Below are 13,449 nucleotides of genomic sequence, written 5' to 3'. Positions count from 1 at the left end.
ATCGGACATGATGCAAATATGACAGGTAAGTTCCTGTTGTCACTCAGATTAGCATTTAATAAAATGTGTCATTGTGACTGCAAATGTCAAAATTGAAATTACAATATTATAAATGATTAACCAGAGTCTGACCTGTGACCTCTTTGTCTTCTATGATGATTGAGTGCATTTTCTTTATGGGATTAGATGGTGGAGAATTGTGCATGTAACTCAAGTTAATTTCTAGTTGTAAATGTAAGAGATGGTCTTTTTTTTTTTTTTTTTTTTTTGAGTTGAGTTTGAGCTTTATCTCCTTGTTTTCAGGTCAACCTCCCTCAAAAAGACGATTACTGGAAGAGTTTGATAGGACTGCTGATGCTCCTCATGGTTGTGATCTACGACCGCAAAAAAGTTGTCCAAATAGTAGGTTTTATAGCTTTTTGCATTTTTCAATTCAAATATGTTTTGTTGTATGAACAAATTAACATTATCTAATCTTTATTTTTCTTTGTTAAGGTGTATTGACAGACAGGAGAGTTTTCAAGTACAATGTCTCACCTCATCCAAACATCACAAAGCCTCATGGGTAAGTAACCACCAATCTATAGGCCAGAATTGCACACGGGTGGTTCTTAGATCTTTTTTTTTTTTTTTGTCTTTCAGCAGTGGAAATATGTATGTGACAACCAGATTTGAAACTCCTAAATCAACTCAACATTTAACTTCGGGACAAAACAGATCAACGCGCTTAAAGACGGCAGCATTCGTTCCTCCATTTCGCAAAAACACAGTAACAGAGATGCAGAAGAACACAGACCTTGATGTCAACAAAACATCAGCCACTGAATTTGCTCTTCCGTTTCCAAAACAGAAGACTATTGTTCAAGAAGACTCCTCTAAACCTCAGGAAGAGCAGAATAAACACCTGGAACGTAACACATTCATCCCACCCACTAAAAAAATAAACACTGAAAATGTTGCTGATGATGAGCGTCATGAGGAGTCAAATGTGAGAACCCTACATGTAAATCACAATCTGATGAATCACAGTGGTTCAGAGGGATGTGGACCACAGCCTTCTGCCAGTTCACCATCCAAAAAAGAGAATATGCTTTCCATGAACCAAGGTGCAGCAAACTTTGGTAACAATCTCTTAATGGTTCTGTTTAAATACCCAAACACATGCATAATATTTTTCTTCTGGTTTTGCAGATACGTTACAGAATCTTGAAAATGTGGGAATGGCTCGAGACATGCAAGACATGAGGATCAGAAAAAAGAAGTGTCAGACAATAAAACCAATAGCAGGTCATTTGTTTCTCATCCGAACTTCCGGAGTTTCAAGAATTCCACTCAAAGTTGCTTTGAATGGAAAATCTCCTGGCCAATATTCTTTAGACAAGGTATGAGTCAAGGTTTTGCCACAGAGGAGTTTGTTAATCTTCAAAATATACACATTTTTGAGAAAATGATTTTTCCTTGTCTCAGCTGTACGAGTATGGAGTACACCAGTGTACGTCCCACGTTAGCAGTGAGACTGCGGAAAGTTTTCGCTTTAGTTTGCAGCAGTATTTTGAACTGGATGTTATCAGTAACGGAGGAGGAGTTCAGCTCGCTGATGGTGGATGGCTGATCCCCAGCAATGATGGGACAGCAGGAAGAGAGGAGTTTTACAGGTCAGATTCATTTTACTTTGGCTTTACCTGTTGTGTTTCTATTTACTCCATAAATATCACCTTTTTTGACAATGCCCACAGAGCGCTGTGTGACACTCCGGGCGTGGATCCTAAACTGATCAGCACAGAGTGGGTGTTCAATCACTACAGATGGATTGTATGGAAACAGGCTTCCTTGGAAAGGTCTTTTCCAAAAGATATGGGCAGCATTTGTCTCACACCAGAACAGGTTCTCCTGCAGCTCAAGTACAGGTATGTGGATATTTAAATGATACCTGGGTTGGAATTTCAGATTTTCAAATTAATTACATGCTTTATAAGTGAATATAATAAATAATGGTCCAGTAATTATAAGGTTTTGCTTTTTATATGTAATATTTTCTTACTTTGCCTTCTTCCGGCTGTTCCCTTCAGGGATCGCCACAGCCCAACTATTACTATTGTCTCAAACTCACCATATCAACGACATGTGTTACAGGTATGATGTTGAAATAGACCACAGCCGTAGACCTGCTCTAAGAAAGATCATGGAGAAGGATGACACTGCAGCCAAAACCTTGGTTCTCTGTGTCAGTGGGATTGTCTACAAGGGATTCTCCTTAAACCAACAAAGTCACAATGAATCCAAGACTCCGAGAGCTGCTGATGCCAAGGTTGAACCCTCATTGGCGGTAGTTTGGCTCACAGATGGCTGGTACGCCATCAAAGCTCAGCTGGATGAACCTTTGACAGCTATGCTCCACAAGAGACGACTTGCTGTAGGAGGGAAACTGATTATCTCCGGAGCTCAGCTGGTGGGATCACAGGATGCTTGCTCTCCTCTAGAGGCACCAGAATGTCTCATGTTGAAGGTATTCCAGGGGAAAAAAACGAAGTTGTTTTGTCTTGAAGTTCAACATGAACAAGTAACAGAGTGACTTGTGTTTCTAGATCTGTTCCAACAGCACTCGACCTGCACGATGGGATACAAAACTTGGCTATTACAGAAAACCTTGGCCGTTTCTGCTTCCATTATCTTCCCTTTACAGTAACGGAGGGCCTGTAGGGTGTGTGGACATCACCATACTGAGGAGCTACCCAGTACAGGTTAGTGTAGCTCTGTAGGTATTTGCTGTTACACTCATTAACTACAAGTACAAGTACAAGAAGCAGCTGCTTGTTTGCACCTTGGTCACCATCCACAGATAAATGCTTAATGAGAAAATAATCAAAATTATTTTTGGATATCAGCAGTAAAGACCAGCAGTGTCTGACTTTCTAGCTATTCTTTAAGAAAATACTGTTCTTTTGTAGTGGATGGAGAGAATACCAGACGGTGGGGTTGTGTTCCGTTGTGTTCGTGCAGAGGAAAAGGAGGCGCGGCGATACAACAGTGAAAAGCACAAGGCCATGGAGGCCCTTTTTGCCAAGATTCAATGTGAATTTGAGCAGGAGCAGAAAGGTGAGCACAGTGTATTTCAAACATGAAGAAAAGAGTGGAATGAAATGAAGCGTTAATAACAAGTTATTATCCCCAGCCAATACGAAACGTCAGAGCAGAAGACGGACAATGACACACCAGAGTATAGCAAGTCTGCAGGATGGAGAGGAGCTTTATGAAGCAGTGGGCGATGACCCAGCCTACTTTGAGGTGACAAAGAATGAACACTGAAAGCTAAATATATCAACAGATACTTGAAAGCCAAAGGCCATTGCTTTATTATTTCTTTCTTATTATTCTAGGCTAACTTGAGTGAACGGCAGATGCAGACTTTACAAACCTACAGACGTTCACTGATGGAAAAGAAACAGGCCGAATTACAGGAACGGTGTCGTCGTGCTGTTGAAGCAGAGAGCAGTGAAGGTCGATGTCCCAAACGTGACGTTACGCCAGTGTGGAGACTCTGTGTCGTTGACTCCATGGACCGAAGTGGCAGTGGTGTGTTCCTCATGTTTTCTCTTGTTTCCTGATGTGGTCTTGTGGTCAAGAGGTCATTGTTAATTCAGTCTTTTTGTTTATAGTTTACCAGTTAAATTTTTGGAGACCGTCTTCTGACCTTCAGTCTCTACTGAAGGAAGGCTGTCGGTACAAAGTCTACAATCTCACCACATCTGAGGGGAAAAAACGCAGTGGCATTGGAACAGTGCAGCTCACCGGAACTAAGAAAACACAGTTTCAGGATCTTCCGGTAACAAAGGAAACTTTGTCTTTATGGACTTACATCAAAGATTAAGATTTTAACTCTTTTTTTTCACACAGGTTTCTCAGGAATGGCTATCAGCTCATTTTAACCCCAGGGTTGCCATCAGTTTTGTGGCTCTCCAAGACCCAGATTTCAAGTCACTGTGTGGAGAGGTTGATCTGACAGGTTTCATCGTCAGTGTAATAGATGAACATGGTGAGTCACACTTGCTCTTATTTACTCTTGTTGTATTATAACACTGGTTGCTCTTATTTACTCTTGTTGTATTATTGTTGTATTATACACCGTTCATTAACAGTTCTTCACCCACAGGTTCCTCGCCAGCATTTTATTTGGCCGATGGAAATCTGAACTTCGTCAAAGTCCGCTGCTTCTGCAGTTTTGCTCAGTCTGGATTGGCGGATGTTGTTAAACCACATGTGCTGTTGGCTTTGAGTAACCTGCAGCTCAGAGGACAGTCCATGTCACCCACTCCTGTTGTGTATGCTGGTGATATGACTGTCTTCGCCACTAACCCAAAAGAAACTCATCTGCAAGAATCCTTCTGCCATCTAAGAAACCTGGTGCAGGTACAGAGGAAAAATCTATAAAACTCCTGGCACTGTCAATACGATTTTGTCATCCACGCTGTAATACATAGGCTATATATTTATTAAACCATCAGCACCAAAATAAACCAAAATTAATTTTTATTTTAAGTAAAGGTAAAGAAAATGTCCATATAATCTTTCCTGTGATTTTTTTTTTTTTTTTTTTTTTAAACCAGGAAAATTTTTTTCTCATTGCTGAAAAGAAGCTCACACATCTACTCACATCAGACGGACCAGCCTCTATTCTCTATTCTCCAGCTCTGCAACCAAGAACCCCAACTGTTACAAACCACAAAGATGCAAAGACAAATGTGAGTCTCATGAAACAGTTGCTTTATCTGTCATGTCATTGATCTACATACTTTAATAATTACTTGTTTTTTTTTTCATTTGTTGCTTATACCTCAGCAGCCAACCCCCAACCATGACTTCCTCACACCCGTCATTAAGAATACTCCCATGGAAAAGTCTTCATCAGAGAAAGACCCGAAAAGTCTTAAGAGAAGACGAGCTCTGGACTATCTGTCTTTTATCCCGCCTCCACCTTCTCTTTGTTTTCCCAACTTTGCAGCTTCTCCGTGTGTAAAAAAGACATTTAACCCTCCTCGAAGGTCTGGCACACCAAGCACTTTAAAATCTGCACAGAACTTCGTTAAGGAACCTGCTGTTTCACATTTAGAAGATGAATACGTGAATGATGAAGAACTGGCAATGATTGACACCCAAAAACTGCATGTCGATGTACTGTAGGTGTTTCACACTCTACAAAGACAGTGAAACTCCCTGAGCAAAAGCTACACAAATAGGTGAAGGCTTTAATCAGCTTTTGGCACATTTGTCTCTCACTGGACGGAATAAAGTGAAACAGTAAAACCTTTACATCACTTCCTGTGACTCAAACCTTTACATTTTGCACTGGTCAACATCTCACCATCTAAAACACATCACCATCTCAATAGGTTTAAGACAAATCACACTGTACACAAATTGACAAACAAAATCAAATTTTATAGTACATGTGTCCGGCCCTTTGTCTTCTCTCACAGCAAGGAGATACTGGCCTAAAAAGGACATTTTACTATTATTTTAATTATTTTATTATTAACATTATTATTTATGGAAACACTTTATTAGTTACGGGTATACTGCATAAATAAGTAAGAGCAAAAAAATGGAATTGTAGAAATATTCTTTCGACATTGTTTCTAGTGGTTCCTACTCCAGACCAGCAGGTGCCGTAATAACTATTTATAATATCAATGGCTAACCAGGAAGTGGAAGAAGAACTACAACAACTGCTAAATCAACACTAAATATATACCGGATTTTCGTTTTTAAAAATACGTACATAGATGTTATGAATAAACCTCTATTTTACGGTAAGCTATGACAAAAGAAAAAATCTGAACACCCGGTTTTTTTTACACAGGCTGCGATTTCTATCTGTTTGTCTGATATGACGTGCTAACCGTCTTGTTGACAATTAGCACGTTATAGTGAATTCACTATTACTCCGTTAACCTTAACGAAAACAGTTTTTAACCTGTAGTTATGGGTGGCGCAGGGGTTGCTACTGTGTGACGATGATGCAAATATTAATATATTTAAAAACTTGAAATATTGTAGGTTTTTACTAAGCTAAGAATAACAACTATGACAGTGTTTAACAAAATAATAGTTTCTTTTCCTACCAAACGTTTCCGTCATGCTCTGCACATGCTTTTCACATCATGCTCAACTTTTAATTATTAACAATGTTGACAATTCTATTATTCCTCAAACGTGTACCTGCTGCATGGATAAAATGTTTTCTTGTCGAGTCCTTAATTTTTGGAGGGGATATTAAACGATATTTGAATAAAGTGGTCGTTAGAACTATGTTCATAGAACATATCAACATTGATAGGATGTTATAGAACAAAGTGAGACAAACCTTTAAATCAAGTGCTAAATTATCAGGGTTACAGTGTGTTATAATTATTCATTGTTCATTTATTCACCTGCAGATGTCTCAGTCCGGCTCCCCCTACCTGAGCCCTCCTGTAGCCCAAACTCCTTGTGTTGGTGAAAATACCAAAAATAGTGAAGATGGGTTGCTCAACATTACTGATGTCATAGGCAAAGACCAAACAGGTCCTGACAGCAATGACAGGGACCGAGTGATGAAGGAGGTAGGACTCACCAGTGCGGCTTTCATTGGTCCCAGTTTCCCTCCACCACCAGCAACTGCGAAGTCTGACTTTGAAAACGAGCTGAGTGAATTTTATAAAGAACTTGAGACGACAGATGGAGGCACTGGTGCTCGTGTAAACACAGGAACCCAAAAGCATGTGGCACAGAAAACAACAAATGTTGAATGGGAATTTGCAGAAACAGACGGCTACTGGAAAAACAGTGGACAGAAGTGTCCATCGTGGCCACACTGGTATCAGAATGAGCCATACCACCTTAAGAAGCTCAGGCCAAATCAGACACCAATGTCTCACCAACCTCAAATTCCTTATCAACAAGTGTTGAAAGCTCCAGCAGGTCTAGGACCACATGGACCACCATTCCACTATCCACCTCCTCCATATGCATTCCATATAAATCCACAAACTCAGGCATCACCACATGTCAATCCTACATGGAGCGCTCCAAACATGTCCAGCCACTATCTACAGAATGCCCATACTCAGAGATTTCACTCTCCACATGAACACAATCTCCACCGAGGGCACCCTTATGAAAATTACCCACAAAACCTCAACAGGGGTGTTCGAGGGTATGAATACAGAAACTACACAGATGATGGAAATGTAGATTGGCGCAGAAATAAAGAAGGAGAATTTCCACAGTTTGATAAAGATCATGTCTGGCGTCAGGAACGTGTCTCACAGAATGAACAGAATGAACGTCACTGCCAACCACGTGAAAACACTCATCCACAGTCTTCTACTCTGATACTCATCCTAATGAGAGGATTACCAGGATCTGGGAAAACAACACTAGCCAGGTAAACTGGAGTTTGTCAGATAAATGTTGGTAGTTTTGGTGGTTTTTTTTAGATCATGTCAATTTGTTTTACAAAAAGAGATTATCCAGGTAGTATCCGTCATTGTGAACAACCCTAGCTAATTTCTGACAATGCTATATTACAGTATTTTGTGGTTGATAAAAGACTAAAAATGTTCATGCTTTAATCAGTTATTGTACATGTGAAATCAGGGAGCTGGTCTCCACTGGACCCAATGGGCTCATACTGAGTACAGATGACTACTTTGCTCAGGGCAAAGACTACCACTATGATCCAGGGCTTCTTGGAGCAGCACATGATTGGAACCACAGGAGAGGTATGTTTTCTTCATGTAGCTTGTACAGTACTCTGCACAGGAAATAATAGGAAAGGTAATATAATTAATCATTAACCCTAATATAAAACCTTCATTTTAGAATTTTTTTAAATGTCTTTCAGCTAAAGATGCTATGGATGATCGACGGTCTCCAATTATTATAGATAATACCAACATAGAAGCCTGGGAGATGAAGCCATATGTCAAAATAGTAAGAAATTTCTCTTTTTATAATTATAAAAATCATTAGCATTTCTCAGATGTTAACACATTTTTTTATCATGGTGCCAGGCTTTAGAGAAAGGATACAGAGTGGACTTTTGTGAACCTGACACCAGATGGAAATTTGATCCTTGTGAGCTCGGAAAGTACGATTCATTTATATCTCCTATTAGTAGCAGACTTGCAGCTGCAGACTTCACATTCAGTCAGTGCCACATTTCTTTTATTTGCTTCCACAGAAGAAACAAGCACGGCGTTCACCAAGAAAAGATCGCAAAGATGAGGAAACGGTTCGCATTCCCTGTATCCATAGACATCGTAATGAGTTCAGTGGACCCGCCACACGTGACCCAGAGACATCGATCAAATCAGCGCTGACAGCTATTCAGTAAAGGACATTAGTTAGGTCATTCACTCTTTTTTGATTGCTGCTTTTGCCATACTGTACATTGAGGGTAAACATTTTTAAAAGAAAATTTATAGTAGATTATTATTAAGAGTTTTTCAATGAAATGAAATCAGATATTTTTGTAATAGATTTAAATGCTAGTATTTTACACTTTTATATTTTGTGAGTTTTGAAAACTCCTGATGCTGCCTGACCTTTTTATGACTACTCACCACTCGCTTATAGCATTAACTTTAGCCATGGCTCATACTCAGGGATTTCTATGAGCTCAAGAAAGAATATATCTAAGACAACACACAGGATGACACACAGCTGCTGCTGACAGTGCTGTCATCAAGAAAGATGAAGGAGGCCATCTCAAAAATAGACAGGTCACATAAAGCCTGAGTGCATCTGGAGTGGCCACGCAAATCACAAGCACCACCTACACAGACACAAGAGAAGGGAAACGCCACAGACAACACAGCAGCAATTTATACAACACACCATCCCATAAGATGGAGAAAATGTTTAATCAGTCAAACAAAAATACAACAGAAATGACAATGATCTGGAAAAAGCATCAGCAATAATACCACTCAGTCCTAGATGTCAGTATTAACCCCCTGAAGTTCTTGCTCTGCATCTGGTAAAGAAACACATAGTATATAGACGTCAATTATGTTTTTCCACGGAGCAGACAGGGGAGAGATCTGGCGAACCTTGTCTATAAATAACAGGTCTGTAAACAGCTGAACTAACGAACAGGCCCACTAGGTGGCAGCAGTGTTACTTTTAATAGGAGATGAACATAAACTGCATATATTTGTGCATAGATTATTCTGTTATTAAAAGCCCTTTCTCCGTGATTTTGCTGTTCTATAGAGGGAAACCACTTTCAGATGTTTAAGTTGTCACTAAAGTGGAAATGTTTCTTCTGTCAAAAAAACTTGTTTTCTCCATTTTTGGTCACAAAGAGGTGATTTTGGTGAAACCAACCTATGTTGTACTGCTGATTACTATAATTACTATAGTAATATAGATTAATTTTCTGGGGAATGACGGGAGTCTACTCTTTCCTGTTGCAGCTGTGGCAGTTTCAGTGTCTACATGGTCATAGAACACACTGTTCTGTGGGTCTTCAGTCAAAATGTTGAAAAACGCTTACAGTATGAAGCTCTGTGCTCTGATAACGGCTGGCAGCCAATGAGTTCAATACAACTGGATACTGTGAAGTGAAAGGAGACATGCTATTTAGATAAAACACCAATTCTGGCCAATGCTGTGTGTGTGTGTGTGTGTGTGATATCCCTGTGAACACTGATTATTAAGTTAATTTTGTTCCACAGCATCATTTACAGCATGAATCATTCATGAGCCTGACATTCATGACCTCACTGTGAGCCTGTTTGGCTCCAAATGCAGTCATCTCCAATGGAGTGTGATGACGAGCGCTCCCTGAGTCTGTGAAATATAAAAGCTTTGACCTTTACAGTCTAACAGCTGTTCAACACACTGCTCCTGGATGAGGACAGTGAATGAACAGGAACAGGAGAGCTGAACAATGACAACAGAACAGTGACTCAGTGGGTAAAATGTGTTTGTGTTTGTCAGTGACTCAGTGGGTAAAATGTGTTTGAATAGCCAGTGGCATCGTATGGAGGTTGGGGAGCTTGGACAGTTCCAAGGGCCTCTGACTGATATTAGAATATTAGAATATTATGTCAACATGGGTTGTTAAATAATTATTCATTGTGATCCTAATCATAATAAGAGACGGTGTGTTTTGGTAGTATGCTGAAAATATATTTATTAAGTGTATTACATAGGTGTTCTGTGTCATGTGGTCCCAGAATTCCTGGCTGCAGCCCTGTGTATATCACTTCTCAGTTACATCAGACAAAGCAGGCTACATCAGCAGTACATCAGCACCCAACCTTTTTACTACCAAACACATGGTCAGCCATTACCGGCCAGTACCGTGGACCCCACTGATCATTGAAGAATTGGTCAAATTTCAAAAATACAACTTTTACTCTTTACTCATATCAGTCAAAAATATGTATTATTTTGTATTTGTATTATCTTTTAAATAAAGACAGTGAATGGAAATGATCAAATATTTTTATATGACAAATTGTTACATTTTTCACTGCATCCCACAGCGGGATGGAAACCTGGGGTTGGGGGACCCCTGAGGTACACGAGATAAAACAAAGGGACACAGCTGCATACACAGACGTGTAAACACAAAAACAAGTTGTAACAGAACCCATAACTAACTAAAAGTCTGTACAAACATCAGTGTATTTTAAAATGACTGAGTCATGCTTTACAATTTCAGCGTTCAGTGGAGTTTTGATCGAAACGTGAAGTCCGTCTGTCTAACATCCCCACCTGTCTGTGTCCCTTGTGTAATCAGTGTGATCACCCTCACCTGTGTCTCTGTCATTAGTCTCACTCCTGTCCCCTGGTGCCGTGGGTATATATATATACCTCTCTACCCTGGTGCCCTGGGTATATACTGTATATATACCTCTCTCTCCCTCACTGAGTCCTCGGTCATTATCCGGTGTAGTTGTTAATGTCACAGTGTTCTTGGCGCTTGTTCATGTCATGTCCCTGGTTGTTCAAACCTGGTCCTTGTGTCCAGTGGATACATTTGATAAAGTTGAACTGTAAAATGAACTCCTTGCACCTGATCTTGCTGTCTCTAGAGTGCTGCATTTAGGGACCTACCTTCACCAATACATAACAGAATGAACTGACCACTATGGGAACAGTGAACGGGAGAGAAGGCATGGCTGGTTGATTTATGTTGACAATTGATCAACTGTTGTCCATAAAACACTGTAAAACACATACTTAGTTCCAGTGGGGTTTTTATGGGTGAACAAATAATGTGGTGTTTATCAAAGGTGTACATTTACCACCTAGAAAAACTCCATCTCTGATGTAATGTCATTCACGGTTGCCTCGTACATTGCCATTAAATGTATTGTTTCTACAGATCACACCCACTTCCTTTACTCTACTGCCTTTACTCTCTCAGTCATCCAGGTCATGGTCAAGGTTGAAGAGTTCTGTTAGGCAACTGGATGTGAATTTTCTAAAAGAAGACGTTTCACCTCTCAATCAAGAGGCTTCTTCAGTTCTAACTGGTGGTGGGGAGATGCTAAGTGACATCTTTAGCTAATTGTGAATAATTCTTAATTATAATTGGCAGAAAACAAACAACTCCAACTGCTGCAGTCTACATTTTTGGAAGTGATGTATTTATTAAACATAACAAAATAAAAGATTTTTCACATAGTTTTGATTATGAGGCATTTTTGTGTCATTTGATACGTTGGTCAGGCAAATTTTCTCTCAGAATACTGTGTCGCACATATGATACATATGTTTAATAGGGATGATATATAACAGGAAAGTTGTCCTGACAGTGGGTTACACCATGTGACGGTTCAGAGTCCTCGTCTTTGACCATCAGCAGCATCTGCAGGCTCATTATAGGATTCCTAGAGCCGATCATCAGAGCCTATTTAAGATACACTAGTGTGTGTGTGTGTGTGTGTGTGTGTGTGTGTCTGTCTGCCGGTGAGGGAGCCTTGATGAATGCTCTCTGCTCCCTGAAAGGCTGTGATGAGCCATTAAACTGTCTGCTACAAGAAAGAAAACAATCCCAGCTAGCATTCAAATACAAGCCCTACACAAATGGACACTGACACCTCCGAGCAGAGCATGATGTTAAAGAAGCAGGTCATATACAGTATATACTGTATGTATATATACAGTATATATATATATATATATATATATATATATACATATATACAGTATACTGTATATGATTTATAGAATCAGTGATCCTCAGTAATCTTTTACATGAGAGGTTCATCATAAATATGGGAAGCTGGGAATCATTGTTCTCCTAACTGCAATTCCACAGTTTTAAAATGGGTGATAAATTTGCATTAAGAAATCATGCAACCTTTGACCTACATATAAGTCTGTGTGAAAAAGGTGAGCCGTGATGAAACACTCAAAATACTTGACCTGCTCAGTAAATGTAGATGTTTTGTCGTGTGTTTTTGGATAATTTTAATAAATATAGCCAAAACTAAAAATACAGAAATAATTTAGTTAAATAAATATTTAAATGAGAAAAATAGGATTGATTCATGGTCTGAAATTCTTCTGAACTCGCTGAAACACAATGTTGTCTCTTTTGCTGCAGTTTTATTCATTAGAGTTTGAGTGTGTCATAAATGCTTATTGTTCATTATCTAGAGTTAATGATGCAGAATAACTCTAAATAGATTCATTCTGTTTTTATTGTATTTTATTGTGTTGTTGGTGCTGAATGTTCCCTGAATGGTTGTGTGTGAAACAGACTGTTGAAGAAGTACACGCTGTGGTGTTTCTTTTCAAATTAAAAATAAATTGATTTCTGGCTCTGGTGCAGGTTTACAGTTGAACAGGAAGATAAGGAGCAGCTTAACTGCTGCTGGTGGAAAGGTACCTGAAGTCGGAAATGGATTTGTGCTCATTAGGGGCAAAACCTTTATGTTTGTGTGACATTTAAAGCTGTTTTCTGCTGTTCGGAGACTGCAGCCTAGTTCATCACTGTCTGTCTGACTCCCGGTATCTACCCATCTGTCTGCCAGGACACTTCAAGCTGTTTACTCTGTCGGTCACGTGAGGCGCACAGCCTGTGTTGTCCAATTGGCATGTCATCCTTCGCTCCACACCATCCATCCACCGGATAATTTGAGTTCAACATGGCGAGAACGAGATATTTAATTTTACAAAATAAAAGCATAGATACGTAAGGCAGGAAGAAAAATACTGTATATTCTGTATATAAAATACAAACATCCTATCAACTGTCAACCACCTTATGGTACGTGTTTATCCATATATAATCTTTTTTTTACTACTTTACCTTCCAAATTGCATATGTGTTGATCATATTTCATGCATTTATACTCTAAATGCAATACGTCTTATGTATATCCACCCAGTAGGCCACTTCCCGCAAGATGATAATAATATAATGATGATATTGTAGCTCACAAA

General features: G+C 39.4%; 2 protein-coding genes across 2 annotated transcripts in view; both read left to right on the top strand.

Annotated features, from left to right (window-relative positions):
- The window catches only part of brca2 (BRCA2 DNA repair associated), a 12,670-nt gene extending 7,358 nt beyond the window's left edge, over window positions 1-5,312 (top strand). The window contains exons 13-29 of the mRNA XM_025055232.1: window positions 5-25; window positions 304-402; window positions 496-565; window positions 643-1,106; window positions 1,192-1,382; window positions 1,468-1,655; window positions 1,737-1,907; window positions 2,134-2,506; window positions 2,586-2,741; window positions 2,949-3,096; window positions 3,173-3,285; window positions 3,378-3,573; window positions 3,657-3,823; window positions 3,895-4,033; window positions 4,151-4,407; window positions 4,605-4,739; window positions 4,837-5,312. Coding sequence (XP_024911000.1) covers window positions 5-25; window positions 304-402; window positions 496-565; window positions 643-1,106; window positions 1,192-1,382; window positions 1,468-1,655; window positions 1,737-1,907; window positions 2,134-2,506; window positions 2,586-2,741; window positions 2,949-3,096; window positions 3,173-3,285; window positions 3,378-3,573; window positions 3,657-3,823; window positions 3,895-4,033; window positions 4,151-4,407; window positions 4,605-4,739; window positions 4,837-5,178 — 3,230 coding nt within the window. The 3' untranslated portion in view covers window positions 5,179-5,312. The remainder of the gene's footprint in view (window positions 1-4; window positions 26-303; window positions 403-495; window positions 566-642; window positions 1,107-1,191; window positions 1,383-1,467; window positions 1,656-1,736; window positions 1,908-2,133; window positions 2,507-2,585; window positions 2,742-2,948; window positions 3,097-3,172; window positions 3,286-3,377; window positions 3,574-3,656; window positions 3,824-3,894; window positions 4,034-4,150; window positions 4,408-4,604; window positions 4,740-4,836) is intronic.
- Window positions 5,313-5,650: 338 nt separating this feature from the next.
- Window positions 5,651-9,452, top strand: n4bp2l2 (NEDD4 binding protein 2-like 2). Its single transcript, XM_025054826.1, has 6 exons — window positions 5,651-5,807; window positions 6,435-7,423; window positions 7,636-7,760; window positions 7,883-7,971; window positions 8,052-8,128; window positions 8,222-9,452. Exons 2-6 carry the CDS (start codon window positions 6,435-6,437, stop codon window positions 8,358-8,360), a joined length of 1,419 nt encoding a protein of 472 aa, XP_024910594.1. The 5' UTR covers window positions 5,651-5,807; the 3' UTR covers window positions 8,361-9,452.
- Window positions 9,453-13,449: the final 3,997 nt, after the last annotated feature.

The sequence above is a fragment of the Cynoglossus semilaevis genome, chromosome 4 (genome assembly GCF_000523025.1).
Source record: "Cynoglossus semilaevis isolate Cse_v1.0 chromosome 4, Cse_v1.0, whole genome shotgun sequence".
In the NCBI taxonomy this organism is placed as follows: domain Eukaryota; kingdom Metazoa; phylum Chordata; class Actinopteri; order Pleuronectiformes; family Cynoglossidae; genus Cynoglossus; species Cynoglossus semilaevis.
Note: the sequence above shows the minus strand (reverse complement) of the source record. Positions and strands in the feature narration are given on the sequence as shown.

What these genes read in the sequence shown, in the direction of transcription:
- n4bp2l2 (XM_025054826.1), top strand. Translation starts at nt 6,435, where the DNA reads ATGTCTCAGTCCGGCTCCCCCTACCTGAGCCCTCCTGTAGCCCAAACT. An exon ending in TGATTGGAACCACAGGAGAG is followed by an intron (nt 7,761 to 7,882) that starts GTATGTTTTCTT and finishes AATGTCTTTCAG; the next exon opens with CTAAAGATGCTATGGATGAT. An exon ending in GATCCTTGTGAGCTCGGAAA is followed by an intron (nt 8,129 to 8,221) that starts GTACGATTCATT and finishes TTGCTTCCACAG; the next exon opens with AAGAAACAAGCACGGCGTTC.